Source organism: Drosophila subobscura, chromosome J (assembly GCF_008121235.1).
Source record: "Drosophila subobscura isolate 14011-0131.10 chromosome J, UCBerk_Dsub_1.0, whole genome shotgun sequence".
NCBI lineage: Eukaryota > Metazoa > Arthropoda > Insecta > Diptera > Drosophilidae > Drosophila > Drosophila subobscura.
Window position 1 is genome coordinate 16,352,705 of NC_048532.1, and position 20,791 is coordinate 16,373,495.

Genomic DNA, 20,791 nt, shown 5'->3' on the forward strand with positions numbered 1-20,791 from the left:
CTGCTTCCTCTTCATCTGCTAAGGCTTTGTGGGGGGGTTTTGGGCCTCCGCCTCCGGTTCTCTCTCCTTGGACCATGTCCGGCTTGGTTTTTATATTTTTGTGGGCAATTTGTACTTTGTCTGCGCGTTCAGCACTTTTTGCAGTTGTTGCTGCTGGCTGGCTACTTTTCCACTTTTCTTTTCACTTTCATTTTACGGCTTTTCATGTGTGCGTGCAAGGGGCAAGGATTTTCGGCAAAATGGGCTTTGAGAATGGGATTTGGGTAAGGCTGATGCTGAGGCTGGGCCTGGGGCACATTCGTTATTTATCGCTTTGCAAATTAAAGTTGAGCCGCATAAAACTTGCAAAATTATTTATAGCAATAAATATTAACCAAGCCCTTTCCGCTCTCTCTTTCTCTCTGCGCTTACATTCCCAGACTAGGCAGCTAGAATAAACCTTAATTAAAAAAAGGAGCCAAGGAAACTTGTCAGGAGAAGGCAGATAATAAATTGAAAATTCCATGCGAGGCAGCAGCCGGGAATTGGCATTGGGCAAGGGATGGCAAGGGGCTATGGGGCAGGGGGGGCATGCCATGCTGATGAAGTGGAAATCATAATGTCAGGATGGACTTGACAGCTAATGACAGCAGCCAGCAGCCAGCAGTCAGCAAAAAACAATAACCACATCCTGCCGTGGCCTTGTGCAAGGAACTTCTTGTGCAAAAACAACAAGTGCGATGTAATTACAGTGGAAATTGGCAGGGGAGTGTTTACAGCAAAATTGCACCATAAATAAATATTTTTAAATGGAAATGCAGCAGCCAAAAAGTAGTCTGCAGGCAGCACTCAGCATTTGATATTCCCCTTAGAGCTGCTTCACTGTATGTATCAAATGATGACAATAACATTGCTTTGCCATGGATGTGTGTGTGTGTGTGTGTGTGTGTGTGAGTTCTTCCCCACTCATGTGTGTGTGTGTGTGTGTGTGTTGCCATGGGTGGCTGTGTGGCTGCGTGTCAGCAATGACAGGCGGGAGGAAAGCGAAAAAAAGAATCTATGCTTCACTCCAGCCACACAGCCCAAGCCAGCACCCCCCTCTTGTGCCCTCAGTTTCCCCTGCAGTGATTTTGCAATGAAATGAAATTCGCTGGGACGATGGGCGTTGGTGGGAGGAGGTGGAAGACGGTGCGATATCTGCCTCATTATGGAAAATCAATAGAAGACGAAAACGTAACTTTAGACTAGCGAGAAAGAGCAGGGGAAATTGGTACACAAAAAGATGGAGAGAGAAAGATAGTACTAGAAAGGGAGAAGGAGAGTGGGAGAGGGAGAGGGAGAGAGAGAGAGAGAGATGTCGTAAGTAGTTCAATGATATCGGCTACGCATTAACTAAAATTTCGATAGAAAAACGGGTCTGCTGCTCCTTACCCCCCAGCGCCCTGCCCAAGAGCAAACAAATACAAAAGAAAGGAGAAAAACAAAATTAATTAATTTATGTGCCAGCCCGAATTTTCCATGGCAATACACACACACAGAGACAGAGAGCCAACAATCTATATCTATGTATAGAGAGTCGCACACATTTTCCCAATTTCAACGTCATCCTCGAACAATTTTCGTCCTCATTCGACGTCGTTGTTGTTGCTGTCTCTGTTGCTGTTGCTGTTGTTGGGCTTCGATTCATTACAAAAACATAACAACAGAATAAATATTGAAAGAAATGGCATAAAATTATAAAAGCTTCGGGGTCCAAGGATCTCCTCTCCCTCCAGGCCACTCCATTATATTGGTGGGGTGGGGGCACCCAATCTTGTTCTCGCCCCCAAAGCGCCAATAAATTTCCAGCACTATCACACGCTGACGACCACAAATACATAGGCAATGCACACACACACACACACACACACGCACAGGGACAGACACAGACGGGCAGAAATGGGAAGTGCGTAAGCTGCTTATGGCTAAGAGCGCGAATGTTCCCCTCTCTGGGTCCGTGTGTGGTCAGACTTTGAGTGTGTCTCTTGCTGGGTCGCCGAAGCTTAAGATATCCTGCAGCAGGCTAGCGACAAGAGTGTCATGTAGCTGGTAAGGCAGTTTTCAATAGATAAAACCCCAGAAAGATGGGGAAAGATATTCAATACGTATTTATTTTCGGAGTAGAGTTGGAGCGCTGCTTGGCTCTGCTCTAGCATAGTGCTTAAAAGAATCACAATAAAACCCTATGTAAGGGCATTAAAGGAAGACCGAACCCTTGTGTATATTCCCTCAAGCAACGCACCAGAATGTCCATCATACTTTTATCTCACAAATGCTGCAGCACAGCAGCGCCGTTTGGCAGCATAGAAAGTGGTCAGTGGTCGAACGGCCATTTACTAATATTTGTACATAGATCATCAAAAGATAAAAATGGAACATAATTTATTTAAATCCGCTTTAAGCTTGAAGCTGAGCTTGAGAGGAAAGACTTTCAGCTACAAATTGTCAACCATTGGGCGGGTTTTGTAGCAGCCGCAGACCCTCAACATTTTACACACTTCCAGCCGACGCGTGTCTGGTTTTAAAACCCATATTTAACACTCAGTCAATTCAATTGCACCACAAAAAGAGTCACTTTTTACACAAAAAAACAGAACCCAATAGCCAATAAATGTTTCTTATCTTTAACACCCCGAGAAACACCGCGGGATAGGGATAGGGCTAGGGCCCCTAAAGCCTTGGGCAAACACAGACGCGTGCGCCAATAATATCAAAATCGAATAAGTAAACAAGATGCATAAAAAACTATAAGATACAAGCCAGCGGCACTCATGTGTGTGTGTGCCACGGGTGGTTTTTATTTTTCAAAAACCATCCACAGAGCAACACCAAAGAGAGAGACCCTAGCCAGGGCAGTGCCCCGCCGAATGGTGGCAGCTGCATGTCCACTATGAAATCCAGACGCGTGTGAAGCGTGTGTGCCCCTACGCCCCAATAGATGTTGAAGGAATCGAAATAAATTTCATTAGAGTTTTTCAATTCTAAAGGAAAAACCCGCCCGAAAAGGGTTGTGCGCCGCTGCAATCAATGAGGCATCGCATAATGCACATGGCACATGGCACATGGCACATTGGACACTTTTCTCGTTGAAAATGTGTAAAATTGTAACCCAAAAACGAAAAGGAAGGGGTCAGGTCACCAAATTACTTTTGAGCGCGCAAATCAAGCGAGAGTAGAGTGAAATCCATGCATGATACGATATAAGCTACGAGGGGCATGCCCCGTTGCCCCTGATCCTGCTACTGATGTTGAGTGTAAAAGGGGTTACGGGCCAGAGGCTAAGGGGTAATGGGGGTAAGTGAACCCTTGCCCATTGTAAAGTTGCAATTTTCTATGGATGATGCGAAATTTCCAGCGACAACGAAAAAAACACCAACAATTTCTTGACATTTTTCGCATAAAAATCTCACTGGGTCGCGAGGGGTTAGAGCAGGGGCAGGGGGTAAAAAGGGTCACCGCTCATTGTGTAAATAAAGGATCAGCATTGAGCTGCGGATCGATGCAACCAACTGTCACACGTCCACGTCCATGCGAAATTAATAAATTACATTTTTCGCCTTTCTTTTTGCCAACTTTTTAGCCCAAAAAAAAAACAGAAAACTAAGAGGAAAATTTAATTTTTTTATTCGGGTGCACACGGTAGCGGGGCAGGGGCAGGGGCAGGGGCTGTGCCCGGCGAAGGGGTTGCGACACATTAGCTGAGCTGAACCTATTAATAAGCGTTGCCAACCCCGGGTGCGACCTCGCGACGCATCGCCTGACACGTGGGTCAATGTCGCCCGATTTGACAGGCAAAAAAATGGGTGAAAAACGGCCACAAAAGACCCAAAAAAAAGGGAGACACAAAAAACGGAAGGCCGTTAAAATTCTCACTCGTTTTGAAATTGGAATTTTTCAATAAATTGGCACAAAAGTCTGGGCCATTCTTTGTTCGTTTGGCAATAATCCTCTTAACTGCAGCGCGACTGTCGCAAAATTGTGACAAAGGAAATGCTGGAACTGCGTGGAAATAGGGGTACCAATGCTGGCCGCATTGTTTCTTTCGCTTCCCGTGTGTATCTTTAGTTGTATTTTCGTTGTTTTGTATTTGCTGGCACCAGTTAAATAAATGAGATTTCATTGGGCTGAAGGCTAAGCCGTTAACTAGGACTGCAGCGCACATTCTGGGAGATTACTCAAAGAAAAAACGACAGCAAAATCCATGGGACTGCAGTGTTTACACTTTCCTTTAAATGTGATGAAGTTAAGCAGGGGATTAGAGCAGGAACTCGTCCTGTCGGAACTTGCGCTAATTCTTTATAATTTTGGCCAAAAAAAACTATTGGATGTGGAAGATGATGGAGTTGCTATAACTATAACAAAAGGGGCGTCAGTCGATAAGAAAGTTTCCATTTAAATGCCAAGACGCTATAAAGAGACCAAAAACTCCTCGATTTCTGCACCTTAAAACCAATTTAACAAAAAATGGCCTTGAAAATGCTGACTAATGTAAAAAAGTATTTTATATTTTCCATACACACACGTAGGGCAGATTGAGTAACTCTCTTTTGTAGACTAGTAGGCAAAACAAATATTAATAATTTTTTCGAGTTCCCACATTTTGATAACAGTTTTTTTTAAAACAACCACCTTGCACAATAGCTAGTTGCTACGAAACTATAATATTGGTGCCATTTGTCTAGGGTGCTTCAGTGGGTTAATTTCGAGCATTTCTCGGTATATTTTCGATATATTTTTGCCTGTCTGCATTCACACTGCCGATATACCTTCTTTATTATTGTCATCTCTAGGCGAAATGTGTTAGTAAATTTACGAATTTCTCGAAAACGAAAACTGACCCTCAAATAAACCTTTATTTGTTAACAAAACGGTACTAACCGTTGCTTGACCCTCACACATACTCTTCCTGCAAGCGAACAAGACATAATGGTGATTGGGTAAGTTGTGGCAATGCTTTTTGTTTGCCAATTACGTAAGGCCACAAGTGTGCAATGAATTTTCTTTTGGTTTCTTTCGCAGCTTACTGGTACGCGGTGGCCTGGTGGCCGGTACGGTTTACTACACCAACAAAGTGGGCATCTGGAGTGACTCCGAGCAGACGGAGAAGCTGTACAACAATGTCAAGTCCGAGCTGTGTCCGTACGTGCAAAAGGCGAAAAAACAGCTGCCATTCGATGTGCCACAGCTGCCGAACACCGGCGAGATGCGCTTCCTGGCCAAACACTACTACAACGAGGGCGTCAAGGGCTCCATCCGCTTTGTGCACATGCTGCCCTGCTATGCGGGACGCGGCCTCAAGAAGGTCAAGGATACATTCGAGGATTTTGCCAAGTCCCCAGCCATTACGGGCAGCCAGGAAGCGGTCAATCCAGCGGCCAAGCAATAGGCTGGCTCCCTTACCCACATGCGCGGCTGTTTTTGTGTTAGATTATAGTTAGCCCAATGGCCCAATTAAGTGTAAAGTTTCTCGCCAGCAAAGTGAATACTTAAACCGATTGAACGATGGTCGAGGGGCGCGCTCCCTCTTCAAGTTTAGTAATAATAAAAATTATTGTTTTAGCGTGGAAGATCGCTGTGAAATGAACAGAAAGATTGTCCTACTACTGGAAGCAGAGCCATGCATTTCGCTGTGCGCCTGTAAACATCCGACTGATGTGACTGATATTTACTTTTGTGAGTGCTGGCAGATAATTTATTTGGATCTAGCTGTCTGCGCCTCGACAAACAGACGAAAAAACACGTCGTCTGCTGATTTATGCAGCTTGGAATTTGTATTTGGTTAGCCGATGCTGTCATGCTGATGGGCCGTTCGGTAGCACGTGAATGCAATCTGTCAAATGCTTGGGCTAGGTTTGGTCTGGCAGCAATGGGGCATGGAAAGCCGCCTTGTCGCTGCCTCTAGCTGCACTTGATAGCATGAAATTATGGCTGTAAACAAGACCATGTTCCTGATTGGCAATTACTCTTGTAGCAGACGCTAGATAAGACAAAGAAAACGAACTGAGAGGCAGAGGCGTGCCGCGTCATGTCAATCTGTGTCTGAGTCAGCCAGAGTCTGGGGGGAGCTGCTCCATTTAGTTGACATTTTACAGCAGCTTCCGCTGTGGACTTGGCTTACGCATACGCCACACACAGTGTGGCAAACGGTAAATACTAGAAGCCCCAAAAGACGTCATTGAAGGCGTACGACTACCACCAGCTGATAACAATTTAGTGCCCCAATTGGTGGGCTACCCACAAACGAGATATGCACAAAAATCCCAGCCTAAAGTCCCAACAGATAGGATGAACTGGAGTGGCCATCCCTGCCCAAGCTGTCGCTCAACCTCTGTCATTGTTTAAATTTAGCGGCAGACCCACTCAAGTGGCATTTTTCTGATTATCTTTTGCAGGTAATACTTGCCATACTCGAATACTTTTAATTTCGATTATTATTTGCAATTCTATTTGTGAAACTTACCAATCGGCAACGCCATTTGCCATTGCCCTTGTCGCACTTTGGGTTCTATTTACATTTTTCTACTCTTTTTTCTCGTGTTTTAATTAATGAAACTTTTCGCTTGTTTATTGGCTTTGGCGATCCAAACACAAGCAACTGTCTACTGCCTGCCAGCTGATGTTGTCTTGAGATAAAGATGCTCGTACTACTCGGTACATGCCGCACCCCCCTCCCAGTACTCTCCAGCGGGTGACTCATCCCACCAGCGATAATGCCACGATCTGCAGCCATAACTTCTCTTACATATGGAAAGAGATCACGTGCCGGCCAGGACTCCATTGCCAACGCAACACAGTGGCAAATATAAATAAGGAATTCATATTTGTGCACAAATATTGCGTGGGTTGTGGGTTGTGGGTTGGGTGGAAAAATCACATTGCCAGCGACCCATAAAAATGGCAGCAAATAAATGTTTAACCTTTAAAAGGCGCACAGCAAGCAACACCTCTCCGCCACACACACGCCAGATCATGCCATGGCAATGACTCTGGCAAACAGTCAGGGAAAGAGCAGCCACACCGCAGGCAGCGATAAGCGCGGGGAGCGGGCCAAGTTCTGTTCCAGCCAAATTAGCTGTGACACTGCCTGTGCTGTCTCTTGCATAGAAATGGCCTCCCTCCTTGTTTGCTTTGGCAAATGCGAACGAACAATAATTAAATAAGCTTTTTCTTGTTAAATATTCGCAGATCAAATTTGCTCAGCGATGGAGCTGCGCTACGAGCATTTCATTTAATTAAAGTTCCCAAAATAACACCCGATAAGAGGGTGAGAAATTGAGAGAAGAGAAACTAACTCTGGGGCAGGGAGTTGACGTAGGCAAATGTGTGTCTATATATTCTATATTTTCTGGGCAGGAGTTGGGATAAATGGAGGCTCTACAATTGTTTATTTGTGGCTAGAATCGTTATATAAATATTATACGAGGATCTGCAGGAAAGGAATCATAAAAGCATAAAAGTCTTTCGTCTTATTGATGGGATTAATATTTCTATAATATATTTGTACCCATCTGTAGGTCAAACTTCGCTCAATTCTTTTAGAGTCTTATGTTATTATTATTACCATTTTTATCATCATTCCTTCCCCAAAAATATTTGTATTATTTTCGCTAATTTTATTCCATTGTTTGCAGCTAATTCCGAGCAACTTTTGCAACTCAATTTTGCTGGCATTTGTCGCAGTCTCTCAGCCTCATAGATCTCTCTCTGGCGTATAAATCATTCAATCATCACGAGCCATTCATCCAGCCCACTCGGGTTTCAGACTACTGTCTGTGAGTGCGAGTACTCGTTGTACCATGGCAAACTAATTGTGTTTGACGAAACGTTATTACGGGTAACTCATTCGCAATTGGCCATTTGTCAATATATTCAATGCAAAATATTCAATTCAATTATTGTCACACGCGGAATTTCTGTGTCACGTCGCTGCCTTTGCCCAGCCTCATTGTTATTGTTAATAACTTTATTTTTGTTGCTTTTTTGTGGGGCCAGCATAATCCCTTGAACCAAGAGGGATCGCCTAAAGGCTTATTGTGCGCGTAAGCTGATAAGAATTAAATAGTTTTTGTTGAGGTAAAATCAGTTATTGTTTGAGGACAATGATAAGTTTGTTGAACCTAGGAGCTTATATAACAAGTACTCAGAGTTATCAGCAATGGGTAGATCTTGATGAGAACTGCTCTGCGGCGCAAACATTACAAGCCAATTGGAAGCGTGGGCCGGCGGACACTTGTTTAAACAGATTCCTCCTTGCTTAGTCTTAGTCGCAATTAGTCTTACTTGTGTGTGCTCCCCTGACTAATCAGCTAAAAAAATATAAAAACAAGAAATGCAACTGCATTTTCAGTGTTACGTTTAATTATTTATTATTTATTCTGTTGCTCCAAGACGACTTCTCGATACCGGTTTGTATTCCCCGCTGCATTTGCTTCCGATATCTACTTATGATATGGCCAACGCATGCTCTGTAGATCTCTCCATTGGGTGTGTGGCTGCTGCTGCTGCTGCTGCTTATAAGTGAGGCGATCTCCAGGCGACCCTGCGCTGTTGCCTTTGAGCTGCTGAACGAACCGAACCTGCACCTCCGCCGCTGTCTCTGCTGCTGCTGCACTGTCTGTACTGCTGCTTGTTGCGGGTGGGAGGGGCTATCACACCAAATAGAAACGTAACACAAAACATGAACTGGTCTTATCAGTAGGCCTCCCCCCGAAAAAAAAACCCGACACGACACGAAACCGCACGAGCTTCGCCTCCCCCGTCAGTGCTCATTGAGGCGTCGGCGTCGACAGCAGCGCACCTGAGCAGAGCACAAAGCAAAGCAAAGCAGAGCCGAGCCGAGCAGCAGCTTCTCCCCCAGCTATTTCTGTGGGGCGCAAACGCGGCGCGAGTTCAAAACGCCAACGACTGGAGCTAGAGTAACAGACAACCAGACTGGAGAACATCGTCATTGTCCTCGAGCGAACATTAAGAACTACACTCGACATAGAACATTAAGAATTGAATTGGAATTTGAATTCGAATTTGCATTTGAATTTGCAAAGTGAATGTGTACAAAGTGAATGTGAATGTGCGCGAGCAGGTCGTGTGAAACATGAGCATTTGAGCAGCCTTAGCGCCCAACCCAAAGTTAACAGAAAACCAAATAAAAACCCAAATACCAAAGCAAATAATAAACATAAATCAACATGAATAAATTCACAAATACACAAATGTGCATCACATTGATCCTCAGCTCTATTCTGCTGCTACTTCAACACGCAAATGGGTAAGTCCTGAGGTCATCATTTCCTTTCTTCTGCTCAGCTCTAGACAAATTAGAAAGCAACAAATTGAGCTAAAATTAGCCATTCATTTAGCTCCACAAATGTCTGATAAAACATTCAAATGTATGCGTGGGGATGTCTGATAAAACCACAAATTTTGAACAAGAGTTTGCGGAGCTGCTTTCTCAGTAAATTGGCAACAATTTATGGAACTTGTCTCTGACTCAAAACAAGCCGAAAAATATGACAAATTGGCAGGAGGCAGACTGAGCGTGGCAGGGAAATACCATCATTCATTTTGAAATTGGTGATCCCCATCTGCAGACACAGAGATTTCCCCCATTGATAAAATAACTTCAGGAATTTTATGTTCTGATAATGGAAATGAAATCTGTGAGATGTTACCAAGAAAACTGATAAGGAAAAGGGGGAGGAGGGTGATAACAAAAAGGGTTACACATAATACAATTTGGTAATTTTGTTTATAAACATTTCCTGATATCAAAAAAAAATGAATGAGAAATTTAATTGAGAAATTTGGAAGTTTCGAGAGAACTAAAAGGCATTTTTATTTCTTTTACTTATTACACATTTCCAGTGACTGTTTTTTTTCTTTGGGTGTACAGTTAATCCTGATAAATCCCCAGCGAAATTAAGATTAGAATTTAATTAACAACCGAAACCGAAAACCGACATCCCGAAAATCCACCAAGAAATATTCCATTACTTGGCGCGGGCGGCTTTTGTCTTTAATGTGCGAAAGGTCGTAGCTGGAGCTTTCGTTATCGGATAAGTTCAAGATCTGGGCGCTATATCAATATGTGCTATAATTAGTTTCCTGTTGTGGGTGCGGGTCACATCGATTAATTGTATCGGGAGTACGCTTTGTGGTTGCGCAAGCAAACAAATAGCGGAAAAACGCAAGCTGCTCCCGAGCACCCGAGCAGCAGAGACAAATATTTATTTGGTTTATTGCAATATACTCGCACTTACACTCGTATTTGATGATTTAAGTTAGCGCCAAATGAGCTTGCACAGCTGCTGCTGCAGGGTTCCAGGCGGAACTTCTCAAGTAAAAAGTGTTTCATGTGCGCCACTTGCCCATAAATTGTGAGACTTGCAAAGAGAAGTTGCTCGAAATAATTATTAATAATTTTGTACGAGCGTTAAAGTATATTTCCAAGGGGTAGTACTACTAAAAATGAGTTATATTAACTGGATTGTGTGTCATGCTTTCATTTTCTAACCTTCTTTTGCAGTGCCACAGTGGAGGAGATGGAGGACTGCCCGTCCTTGGCCAATGCCACATATATGCAGCACTCCCAGCTGATACAGACACTAACCCATGTCTGTCGCTACGATCGGCTGGAGAGGCCCATTGGTAAGGCTGCTGCCAGCATGCCACACAAAGTGCATAAATGCTAAAGAAACTTTTACCAACCGCGAACAGAATACGACACCGATGGGAAACGGCAGCCCATTGTGGTGAAGACGCGCATCTACGTGTACTTCCTGCAGAATCTGAACTCCGATCTGCTGCAGTTCAAGATGCATGCGCTGCTGCAGCTGCGCTTCCAGGACAAGCGATTGGCCTACAAGGGCTTCCAGCGGGATGACAATATTCTGGGGCAGAAGCACCTCAGCGAGCGGCTGTGGCTGCCGCACATTTTCTTTGCCAATGAGCGCGAGTCCAGCATTCTGGGCACGGACGAGAAGGATGTGCTGACCTCGCTGTCGCCAGAGGGCAATGTCATACTGTCCACGCGCATGCAGGCCTCACTGTACTGCTGGATGAACTTCAAGAAGTTCCCGTTCGATCAGCAGCTCTGCTCCACTGTTTTAGAGAGCTGTAAGAGGAAATCATTAACAGAATATCTTAGGGGATATTTTTAGAATGTTTTCTTGATCTTTCAGGGATGTACAATACCTCGGATCTGGTGCTGGAGTGGGAGGAGAGTTCACCCATCTCCTTTGATCCGGAAATGCGGCTCACAGAGTACAACATGGACAAGTATTGGCACAACACAACCATTGTGCACTCGGATGAAATTAATCTGCGTCACGGCGCATTTTGTAAGTGCAATTATTAAGCGCTTTTTTCTAGTTCATTTGCTGAGTTCATCTTCTGTTTCAGTGGGTGACTACAGTTCGCTGAGTTTCACTGTGAATTTGAGGCGTGAAATTGGTTTCTATTTGCTGGACTACTATCTGCCATCCATGATGATTGTCGCCATTTCGTGGGTGTCCTTTTGGCTGCAGGCGGACGCATCTCCCCCACGCATTATGTTGGGTAAGTGCACACAAAACTATAAGGGAAATATTTGTTACAAATATTATAATTTATGTACAGGCACCAGCACCATGTTGTCGTTCATCACATTGTCATCGTCGCAGAGTAAAAACCTGCCCAAGGTTAGCTACATCAAGGTCTCTGAGGTGTGGTTCCTCGGCTGCACCTTCTTCATTTTTGGCAGCCTCGTGGAGTTCGCCTTTGTCAACACGATTTGGCGTCGCAAGGAGAACATTGAGCTGAAGAAGGTCAACAGCAAGTACATCATCAAGTCCACGCTCACGCCACGCCCATCGCGACGGCAGATAGGCGGCAGCCTCAGCAACGATTCGAGAGCGAGATCATGCTCCAGCCTGGACAACATCGTGTCCAGCACAGAGAGCGTGCGCAATGGCAATGGCAATGTGAATCATGGCTACAACAATTATCTAACAGTTCATGTGAGCAAAGAAAATGATAAATTAGAGGCTGTCTGCTAATCCTTTTCACTTCTTTATCCTTACAGCCAAATCTGCCCATCATTAAGACCGAGTGTGCCGACACCGTGTCCATCTCCAGTGAGCGCATGAGCAACGAGCACATCATTGACATCGACAAGGAGAAGAAGGAGACGCCGCCCACGTTTACAACCATGACACCGCAGGAGATTGCCATGTGGATAGATCGGCGATCGCGTTTCCTCTTTCCAGTTATGTTTCTGGCCTTCAATGCGCTCTATTGGACCTTTGTCTATGTTTTATAAAAGAGAGAGAGAGAGAGAGAGAGAGAGAGCGAGAGAACGCGAGAAAGAATATTGTTACTGTACATATACAACGCAATTAATTGTTGCCATATAAAATGTGAAATCTTGTCTGTTTGTGTTGCTCTTTTTTACGCAAATAATTATAGTAATTAAGTTGTAAGATGCATCATCTCATAGTTGTACAAATGTTGATCATAAATATATACATATGCTTTACTCTATACATTAAAAATTCATGAGAGAATTTTAATTTTACCGTTATTACGAGTGACCGACGCTGCAAACGAACATTTTTTGTTGGCACAGAACGAGCCGCAGCTCTTGGGAACAATCTGAATGCAGGAATATGTACAATAAATCTCTCGAACAAACAGAAAACTTTTTCCAACAATTCCAATAAGTTCTCCCTTTACCTTTCTGCTCAAATAGTACGAAATCGTCGATCAGCACTTTTCTCTTACTCACGTACAATTACATAAATATGCACTTGCAATGTAGCAAATGTGTAGATTCCGTGGAGTCACGGAAGGTGCCCTTTGTGTAATTTCATTGTTTTATAACTAATTTAATGAATTTGAGTACTTCAAACTAGCAAATCTTGTAGAAAATTAATTAATTTATTGGATAAAATTGTATTGTAACTATTGGGAGTCTAAGCTAGCTTGTAATGTTAAAAGGAAAAATCGAAATGTAGGAATATGATTTGCCCAAGAATGATTAACCTATTGCCAACCAATATATTATGTCGGTTTCCTTGTAGTATATTGCTAAAATGGTATATTTCGGTATATCTCAGAGTGTCAGACGGTATATTTTATCGTTATCGATAGATCCAACCCCCCTGCCAAAGCTGCTGCGAGACGTGCATTGAAAAATCAAATCAAGGTAAAATTTGGCATCATAATTTCCGCAAATGACAGGTGCTGTGCTCTATAAATATGCACAATTTGGGTGCCAAAAGTGCAGCGATCGAGCCCTGTGACCAGACGTTCTCGGCCGCTGTCTGGGTCGGCGGTGCAAAAATTACATAACCTCTGGGACACCGAGGCCAAGTGCTAGTGCATAATGTTTATAATAACCATATGTGTCTTCATCCAGATACTGGTTAATTTGTTGTGCTGTTGCTAATGTAGTCTACCTTCTTCGCCCCGTCTCCCGCAGCTTGAAATATGCGTCTGTCGTCGATTTTGAACGGAGCCCACTTCGGCAATCTTGCCAAGGTGCACGGCATTGTCACCTACAAGCTGTCGCCCTTCGAGCAGCGCGCCTTTGCCGGTGCCATCAGCAATGGAGTGCCCAACATGGTCCGTCGTTTCCGCTCCAATATCTTCATTGTGGCCCCCCGTAAGTAAAACCATCAGTTCTTATAGAACCCGTCTTAATTTCTGTTGGATTGCAGCTTTCATCGTTGGATACCTGATCTACGATCTGACCGAGCGCAAGCACACCGCTCTGCTGCGCAAGAACCCCGCTGACTACGAGAACGACCAATAAGCAGGACTGTTCGACTGTTCGTCTTCACACACTAGCAAATAGTTATGTTAAACTAATTAATAAAACTAAACCCACAGTTCAAGAGAGTTGTGTGTGTTTTGGTTGCGCCCTCCCTGCTAAACGAAGTTCTATACGGCTTTAAATTGTTAAAGGTCATTTGGATGCCCCTCCCATGTCATTGGGTATTAGATCTGAAAGGGCTGAAGCTGCATAATATGTGGAATATAATGTAAAGGAATTTATATTTAAAACATCAGCGTCTGTCACAAATTAACCCCTTGAGAGCCATTGGGCATTCATAAACCCAAGTGTTAGTGGGTTAATTCATCTGCCCCTGCTGCGCTTTTCAACACTGTCAGCTGTTCGCAAACAAAAAGTGCGCAGCCGATCAATAGTTTAAATCATTTAGATTTACTGAATATTAGTCACTTTATGGACTGCTGTGGCGGCGAAGTACGCAACGAAAGCATTTACAACATGCTCCAGGCCATTGTCGACTCGAAAGTAATCAACGTGCAGTTGTTTACGATTGCCGTGGGAATTTTCTTTGTTGTGCTGCTGCTGAAGAACAATTTCCGCAGCTTTTCGGGCACATGACTCGAAGAAGATTGGACCAAACACCAACTAGATGTTCTGCTGGCTGCCGCAATGTAGTGTTTAATTTATATAATAATGTAATGTACGCATTGTAGCTAAGTATTAATAATAATTGTCTCAAGCGGAGCTTCTGTTTGCAGTTCAAAGGGTGGCGTGGCAGAATTTTTTGTGGAGCAGCACCCCACTTGGCAGTGACGTCACACCCTATCCCCCATTGCCGTGCCCGTATTTGTGTAACCAAATGTGTACACATATTCATGCGTGGCTGTCTCAGGGTCATCGTTCTGGCCCGATATAATGCATAATAATTGTATTTGAAGGCCAACTGGACTGGTTTGACTACACTGCCCCCGAAATTTCTATGGGATATGCTAAAAAAAAACGAAACTCCCCAGCGAAAAAAGCACTCGTAAGCACCACTCGACAAATTGTCAATTTCATCATTAGGTGGTGGGAGTTGTGTGATTCACGGCGCTTTTTATTCTGATTCTATTTCTGATTCTTTGCCAAATGATAAGCATTTCACGGTTGATGTCGGACATCAAACACCATCGATGTGTACTTTTAATTAGCTTGATTCTGGTGAACTTTTGGCCCAATTCTTAGTACCTCCAATCGACAGCCAATCATTGCCAATTGCTGGTCACAAATGGCTTCAATTGACCAGCTCGATTGATTGTCCATGGTGCACGCACTTCCTGGTGCAGCAATCGGCATTAGAATTCAATAGAGGGGCCCTAAGACAACACATCCATCAGTTTGTGCGTTGCTTGGGAGAGTCGATAGGGCTTATGCGATTTATGGTACGTGCTTTTATGCACAAATTCTGCATTAGGATACCCGGACCCAATGCACTTCTAAGAATGGAAGGAAAAAACGTGACCTGCTTACGGGCCAGTGCTGGGCAACCTTTTTTGTTTGCTGTAAAATTTTTCTGGCGCAGCAAATAAAATTATTCGGATCTAAGTAACATATTATAGCAGACGGATTATCCAACATATTTTGGGATAGTGCAATAACCGTAAAAAGTTCGACTCCCACAGCCTTCTCGATTTGCTTGTCAATGAACTTGAAATGCTGACAAATTCCCAGAACTCGGCCAAACGAAATATGCTGACGTTAGTTCCGCCCCGGAACGTATGAATGTAATACCAAAACTCAGGCAATATGTTTCCCCTCCGATGTGGGGTGGTGGGGGGTGTTATATAAACTTATTTAATTACAACGCAATTTCGACGACTTCTTGTTCGTGGAAAGTGGAGAGCTGGTAACTGGCATCAGAAATCAGAGAGGAGTCAGTGTAGATCATATCGATTGCCCTGGTGGCCCTTCATCCGGAGCGCCGCCGTCAGGCAAGTGAAGTCAACGGGCCTTAGCTCGTGCTTCGGCGGACTGAGGTTCTGCAACTTTTTGTAACGCTCCATCAAGAGGGATCCCAGGGGTTTAGTTTCCGACTCTGCTGGCACACCCGTTGGCTCGGGCGTGTTGTGTCGTTTGCTGGGCAGAACAATTTGCCTCGATGCGTGGGAGCTGGTGTGGCTTTTTCTATGGCGTGCCTCAGGCTTGTTCAGATCCTGGACAACCTTGATGCTGTTCGAGTTCCGCGCCTCGTAGTGGGCAATGATGAAGTCGCGACGCTCCACTCGCGCCTTGAGGACAGCCACACTGTCCCTGAGTTGATCCACCTCCTTGACCTCGTCCTTAATGCTGCGCATGTTCTGGTACACCTTGTTCAGTTCCTTTTCTGCAAGCGTGGCTTTCTTCCACAGCTCCATCATCCTGTTCTCGTACTGTGCAGGCATCTTCTCGATCTGCTCCTCCAGTTGGGCTATGTACTGATCCTTCTCGTGATTCTCCTTCTCCAACAGCTTTATGCGCTGCTTCAGCATCAGCGATTCCTTGCCCTCCCGGGCGCCACCTGCCTGCTTTCGCACCGTTGTCGCATACTTACGGCAAATGTCGCTCTGGTCCGTCTTCGCTGTTTCCAGCTCCCGCCGCAGCAGCGCCACCTGCTGCTCCAGCCGCTTCTTGATGGTGGACGGGCCGCCCTTCGACTTGGTCATGGTCTCGAAATGTGTGTGTTATAATTGGAAATTTGGAAACGCACTATTCAATTCGTATTGCAACAAATAAAAGATACAGCAAACAATTTATTATCCGATCTATAATCTACGTGTGATTCAGTACATTTGTGTGTGTGTCTGAAGGAGCCGAAAAAACAAACTTTACAATTTAACAATTCACATTGTGGGATTTTGAATGTGATTGCTAAAATCAAGGCTATATGATAGGAAAATCTGGCTATCAGGCATTCCTCCAACCCCCAGCTGGCACCTGAATACCTCTTTATCACGCACTCAATCAAAATGATGTGGAAAGTGTAACAAATTAAGTGCTCTTTTGCCAGGCAAATATCTTAAGATTGGCTAACTAATTTCCGTAATTTGTAAGTCAATAAAAATTCCACATTTTGTCCACGCATCGCTGGAATGACTACAATTTGATCAGACTGTAAAATTTGCATCACAGCCCAGAGCTCAGAATGGACAAAAGGTAGCTGTGTGCACATGTATCTGCGTGTATTTGTGGGTTGTACTGCCAATCGCTGCCGGTGGCCAAAGGTGCACAATGCAAACACACACAACAGACTGACTTTTGGGCATTCTTCAGATTTAGTACCCTCTCCTTGAAGGGCTTAACTACAGCCAAACGGCAGGCAGTGGATAAATGCTTCCCTTTCTTAGGATGCCATTTCCAAGAGACTCGTATCACAGCCTCAGCCTCTACTCATAGATTGCTCCAAGTGCATTTATTTTCTGTCTCCAACTGAAAGACTAAGCCAATATCCAGAAGTGTATTTAGTTTTCGACTTGCTCATCCTTTGTTGCCTTTCTGTTTGGTTTGTAAAAACATAATTTGTATTTTTCACTCCGCGATGCCGCACTCTTGATAAGGGTTATCGGAGTCTGATCATTATGGCTGCGTTTCTTCTGCTTCGCTCTCTCATGGATCGCTTACGCAAAGTTGTAATTCATTTGGCGGCTTTAAGTTTGTGAATTTTCGTTTTTGGGGATAGCCATAAAGATTCCTGGCGATACAGGAAGCGATATTTGGTTCTTAGGGTGCGGAATAAAAGCAAGATTTATATTCCACTCCAAAGCATTAAATATCCTGCATACAAAGTACGTACATTAATCATGCCAATGTGCATCCACATGTTTTATTTCCTCGCAATTCGTTAGCTCTCGAAGTCCTGCCACACAATGCCAAGGTCTCTCGCGTCTTGATCTTCGCTGTCATCAACGTTCTGCCGTTTATTTCATCGTTTTTTGCTTTGTTTGTTGTTGTATATTTTAATAGTATGACAAAGTTGTTCTGTTCCCACTTATGCAATTTCCATAAATTCAAGGTCAGCCGTACAATAAAAGTCCAGACAGCAGATACTCACACACACACACACACTCGCACACTGGCACACAAACAGATGTCTGTCTGGCTACTTTTTTTCGGCAATGAAGCCGCAAGATACAGACCAGACCGACCCCAGCCCCATCCCCAGCCCGAGACCCGATGGGAGATGGATGGGATGGCAAAAAAGTTCTAAGCAACATTTTCATTAGAGATGTGCGACAAGCGCCATGGGGATATCGTATTATAGGATTCTGGAATTGGCAAAATATTAAAAATATCATTAAAAGTGTGGGAAAGCGTATAGGCAGCAGCGGAAGCTATACAACAATTTTGGTAGGCATTAATCGCTTCAAAAGTACATCGAAAAAAGTTTTATTAAATTTTATTAAATTTTTTAATTTTTATTAAATTTAAAATTTTCCCTATAGCAATCTGCACCCATGCTCCACATACAATAGTTAACCAACCGATTTTTCGCAATATATTTATGGCCACACACATCTCAAGCAAAATAAAGGCTGGCCCTCGCACATGCCGTAAAATGATATCAAAAATGCGAAATCAAAACAAAGAACCCGAATTTGGCAAACAGCCTAAAAAAAAGGGGCAAAAACTTGACTAACGTCTAACCCAAATATAACAAAGGGACCACAAAAGACACAAAAGGCAGACAGAAGGCAGACGAGACCCAGAACCAGAGCCAAAACCAGACCCAAGCTCCCCCCAAGGGTAGGAAGATAACTGGGGCACAGGACAGACAAGACCCAATCTAAAAATCTCGCTCGCTGCGTAGACATGAGCTAGACGAAACCCGAGACACTGAGAGTTCCGGCAGAGGAGGCTGTCAAGTGCGCCTGTAGAGCCCAGCCCAAGTACAAAGAATCAGAGTTTCCCCGAATATCAATTCCAGTTTAATTGCATTTAATTTGAGCTGCAGACATCAAAAACAAGTTTTATTTTGCCTTTTTTTTGCGCTCGGTCATTTTTGCAGTTTGATTCAATTTATTTGGTAGACTTAATAGACAGACAGACGAGAGAGAGAGAGAGAGAGTGAAGAGACGGTTGAAGATATTGCGCAATGGCAATATTTAAACAATTTAGAGCCCCCCCAAAAAGTGAAATCAAATGCAGTTGGGTGTGAGTTTATTTGTGGGGAGAGTGTGACTGGAGATCAAAGTATGTATGTACATTCAGAAAAGGTTGATTTTTTAACTTTTTTGACTCATAAAAAAGTACAAAAATAGTGCAATCAAATTAGGACTTTAAAATGTTGCAATATCATGGAAAATTGTTTCATAAATCATCTAAACAAATCTTCAAAGATCTCAAAATAAATGCTCTTAAAACTGAAGTAAATATTAACTCTCGCTTCTATTCTGCATTGCAAAATTCTGCATTCGGTGCAGCTGAGAATTGTTTTCCTATTTGTTTTTATTTTTCGCGCATGTTGGCACAGTTTTAAGGAAACTTCCCCCAATCCATGGATAAATAAAATGTTCCTTAGATTCGAACACTTGCGCATAAATCGGATCAACATAAAGCCGACTTAAAACGGGAACTGAGAACAACAGAGTATGAAATATGCAACAGGCCAACAGAGCAACAGACAGCAACCGCCACCCTCCCGCAGTACAGTCGAAAATTTGTTTTGCTAATTCTACGTGTTTTGGCGACAAATTTCATTCAAAAAACGAGCACAGACATCCGCTCAGCACAAGCCTAAGTGCAAGTCACACAAAAATAAACGAATGTACATACAATATTGGAAGTTTGTTTATATAAAGGAAACCCAAATAATATCCTAAGATAAGTCACCAGAGGAAGGAGAAGAAATATTTTTAAAAAATCATAACTCAAAGAAATGCAAACTTTAATTTCCGACAAGCGACACTTGGAAGCCCGCAACTTCTTCTCTGACTTTTGTACCGCGCGACTCCTTCCACAATTTTGAGCCCCGCGCAACTCCTTCTCCGACTTTGACTCTGAGTTATTAAAAAATTTCAAAAATACACAGATATCCACTGGTCAAGCAAACACACACAGAAAGTTTGTTATGTTGCGCAGGCGCAGCCCAGCAACGCCCTCAAATGGACTGGGACTGGGATTGGGACTGGGCCTGGGCCTGGAACTCCAACTCGGACGCGGACCCACCAAAAATGTTATTGACCCGTAAGAGCGATCCGTTAGCCCGCCTCCTGGCCGCAACCCGCAGAGCTGCAGAGCCGCAGAAATTCTTATTAAGATCAATCAGCTAAATGTCGGTTTTATGCTTAATGCTCATGATTCACACGACCAAAAAGCGCATAAATCGAAAATGCATATGGCAGCGCACGCCCTGAAAGGAATCAATCCTGACCGATGGTAGGGGACTGCTGTATACCCTTTTCTTGGGGTGCTTAAGGGGGAAATGCTAAGTTTAAAAACTATTTGTATTACATTTCAATACATTAATGTAAGCAATGGTGAATGCAGATATGTGGAGTCCATGACAAGCTTATTCAGAGATTAAAGTAATAGGGAATCAAAGCCCCTAAAGCCGTGCCGAGCTCTGTCCTAAAGCATGTCCCAAAGTCTGCATGTTCGGGCGTTTCCACATGTATGTATATTCATAAGAATGTATGTATTGTATGTATGTATGTATGTACATATGTACATATGTAAATGTATATGTACAAAGTGCATGTGTTTATTTTTTTGGCAGCCTTTACAAAGTTGTCGGCACGTTTTAATGCTGAGAATTTTGAGATGTTTTGCTCTTAGTTTGCTTATTCCCTTTTGGTTGCTTACTTAATTAGTCATGGCAGGCCAGGCCCCAAACGTTGGAGTGGGGCAGAAATGCTGCTTTATATAATGCAAGCACATGGAGGTAGAGTAAGATGATTACCATGTAACTATGTACGAGTATATCCCATATGTATAGGGGCGCTCTTATCACAATTGACACACATTAGGGGAGGGAGGCCGATAACAGAGCTG

At 43.6% G+C, this 20,791-nt stretch overlaps 5 protein-coding genes across 5 annotated transcripts; 4 read left to right on the forward strand and 1 right to left on the reverse strand.

Moving 5' to 3' along the window:
- Nucleotides 1–4,793: 4,793 nt before the first annotated feature.
- Nucleotides 4,794–5,600, forward strand: LOC117893365 (MICOS complex subunit MIC13 homolog QIL1). The gene is made up of 2 exons (XM_034799956.1): nt 4,794–4,955; nt 5,038–5,600. The coding sequence occupies exons 1-2, from the start codon at nt 4,945–4,947 to the stop codon at nt 5,402–5,404; spliced, it is 378 nt and encodes a 125-aa protein (XP_034655847.1). The 5' UTR covers nt 4,794–4,944; the 3' UTR covers nt 5,405–5,600.
- A 2,964-nt stretch (nt 5,601–8,564) lies between these two features.
- Nucleotides 8,565–12,536, forward strand: LOC117894438 (glycine receptor subunit alpha-4). The gene is made up of 7 exons (XM_034801504.1): nt 8,565–9,283; nt 10,541–10,662; nt 10,732–11,130; nt 11,196–11,354; nt 11,416–11,571; nt 11,632–12,011; nt 12,077–12,536. Exons 1-7 carry the CDS (start codon nt 9,204–9,206, stop codon nt 12,311–12,313), a joined length of 1,533 nt encoding a protein of 510 aa, XP_034657395.1. The 5' UTR covers nt 8,565–9,203; the 3' UTR covers nt 12,314–12,536.
- A 572-nt stretch (nt 12,537–13,108) lies between these two features.
- Nucleotides 13,109–13,893, forward strand: LOC117894361 (cytochrome b-c1 complex subunit 8). The gene is made up of 3 exons (XM_034801354.1): nt 13,109–13,198; nt 13,475–13,657; nt 13,713–13,893. The coding sequence occupies exons 2-3, from the start codon at nt 13,483–13,485 to the stop codon at nt 13,805–13,807; spliced, it is 270 nt and encodes an 89-aa protein (XP_034657245.1). The 5' UTR covers nt 13,109–13,198; nt 13,475–13,482; the 3' UTR covers nt 13,808–13,893.
- A 260-nt stretch (nt 13,894–14,153) lies between these two features.
- LOC117894362 lies at nt 14,154–14,530 on the forward strand. The gene has a single exon (XM_034801356.1). The coding sequence runs from the start codon at nt 14,240–14,242 to the stop codon at nt 14,402–14,404; it is 165 nt and encodes a 54-aa protein (XP_034657247.1). The 5' UTR covers nt 14,154–14,239; the 3' UTR covers nt 14,405–14,530.
- A 1,094-nt stretch (nt 14,531–15,624) lies between these two features.
- LOC117894360 lies at nt 15,625–16,609 on the reverse strand. The gene has a single exon (XM_034801353.1). It carries the CDS (start codon nt 16,465–16,467, stop codon nt 15,700–15,702), a length of 768 nt encoding a protein of 255 aa, XP_034657244.1. The 5' UTR covers nt 16,468–16,609; the 3' UTR covers nt 15,625–15,699.
- Nucleotides 16,610–20,791: the final 4,182 nt, after the last annotated feature.

Excerpts from the sequence above, each read along its gene's own strand:
- LOC117894438 (XM_034801504.1), top strand. The coding sequence starts at position 9,204 with ATGAATAAATTCACAAATACACAAATGTGCATCACATTGATCCTCAGC. Across the intron at positions 11,355-11,415 it reads TCTGCGTCACGGCGCATTTT|TGGGTGACTACAGTTCGCTG; the intron begins GTAAGTGCAATT and ends CTTCTGTTTCAG. Across the intron at positions 11,572-11,631 it reads TCCCCCACGCATTATGTTGG|GCACCAGCACCATGTTGTCG; the intron begins GTAAGTGCACAC and ends ATTTATGTACAG.
- LOC117894361 (XM_034801354.1), top strand. The coding sequence starts at position 13,483 with ATGCGTCTGTCGTCGATTTTGAACGGAGCCCACTTCGGCAATCTTGCC. Across the intron at positions 13,658-13,712 it reads TATCTTCATTGTGGCCCCCC|CTTTCATCGTTGGATACCTG; the intron begins GTAAGTAAAACC and ends GTTGGATTGCAG.
- LOC117894362 (XM_034801356.1), top strand. The coding sequence starts at position 14,240 with ATGGACTGCTGTGGCGGCGAAGTACGCAACGAAAGCATTTACAACATG.
- LOC117894360 (XM_034801353.1), bottom strand. The coding sequence starts at position 16,467 with ATGACCAAGTCGAAGGGCGGCCCGTCCACCATCAAGAAGCGGCTGGAG.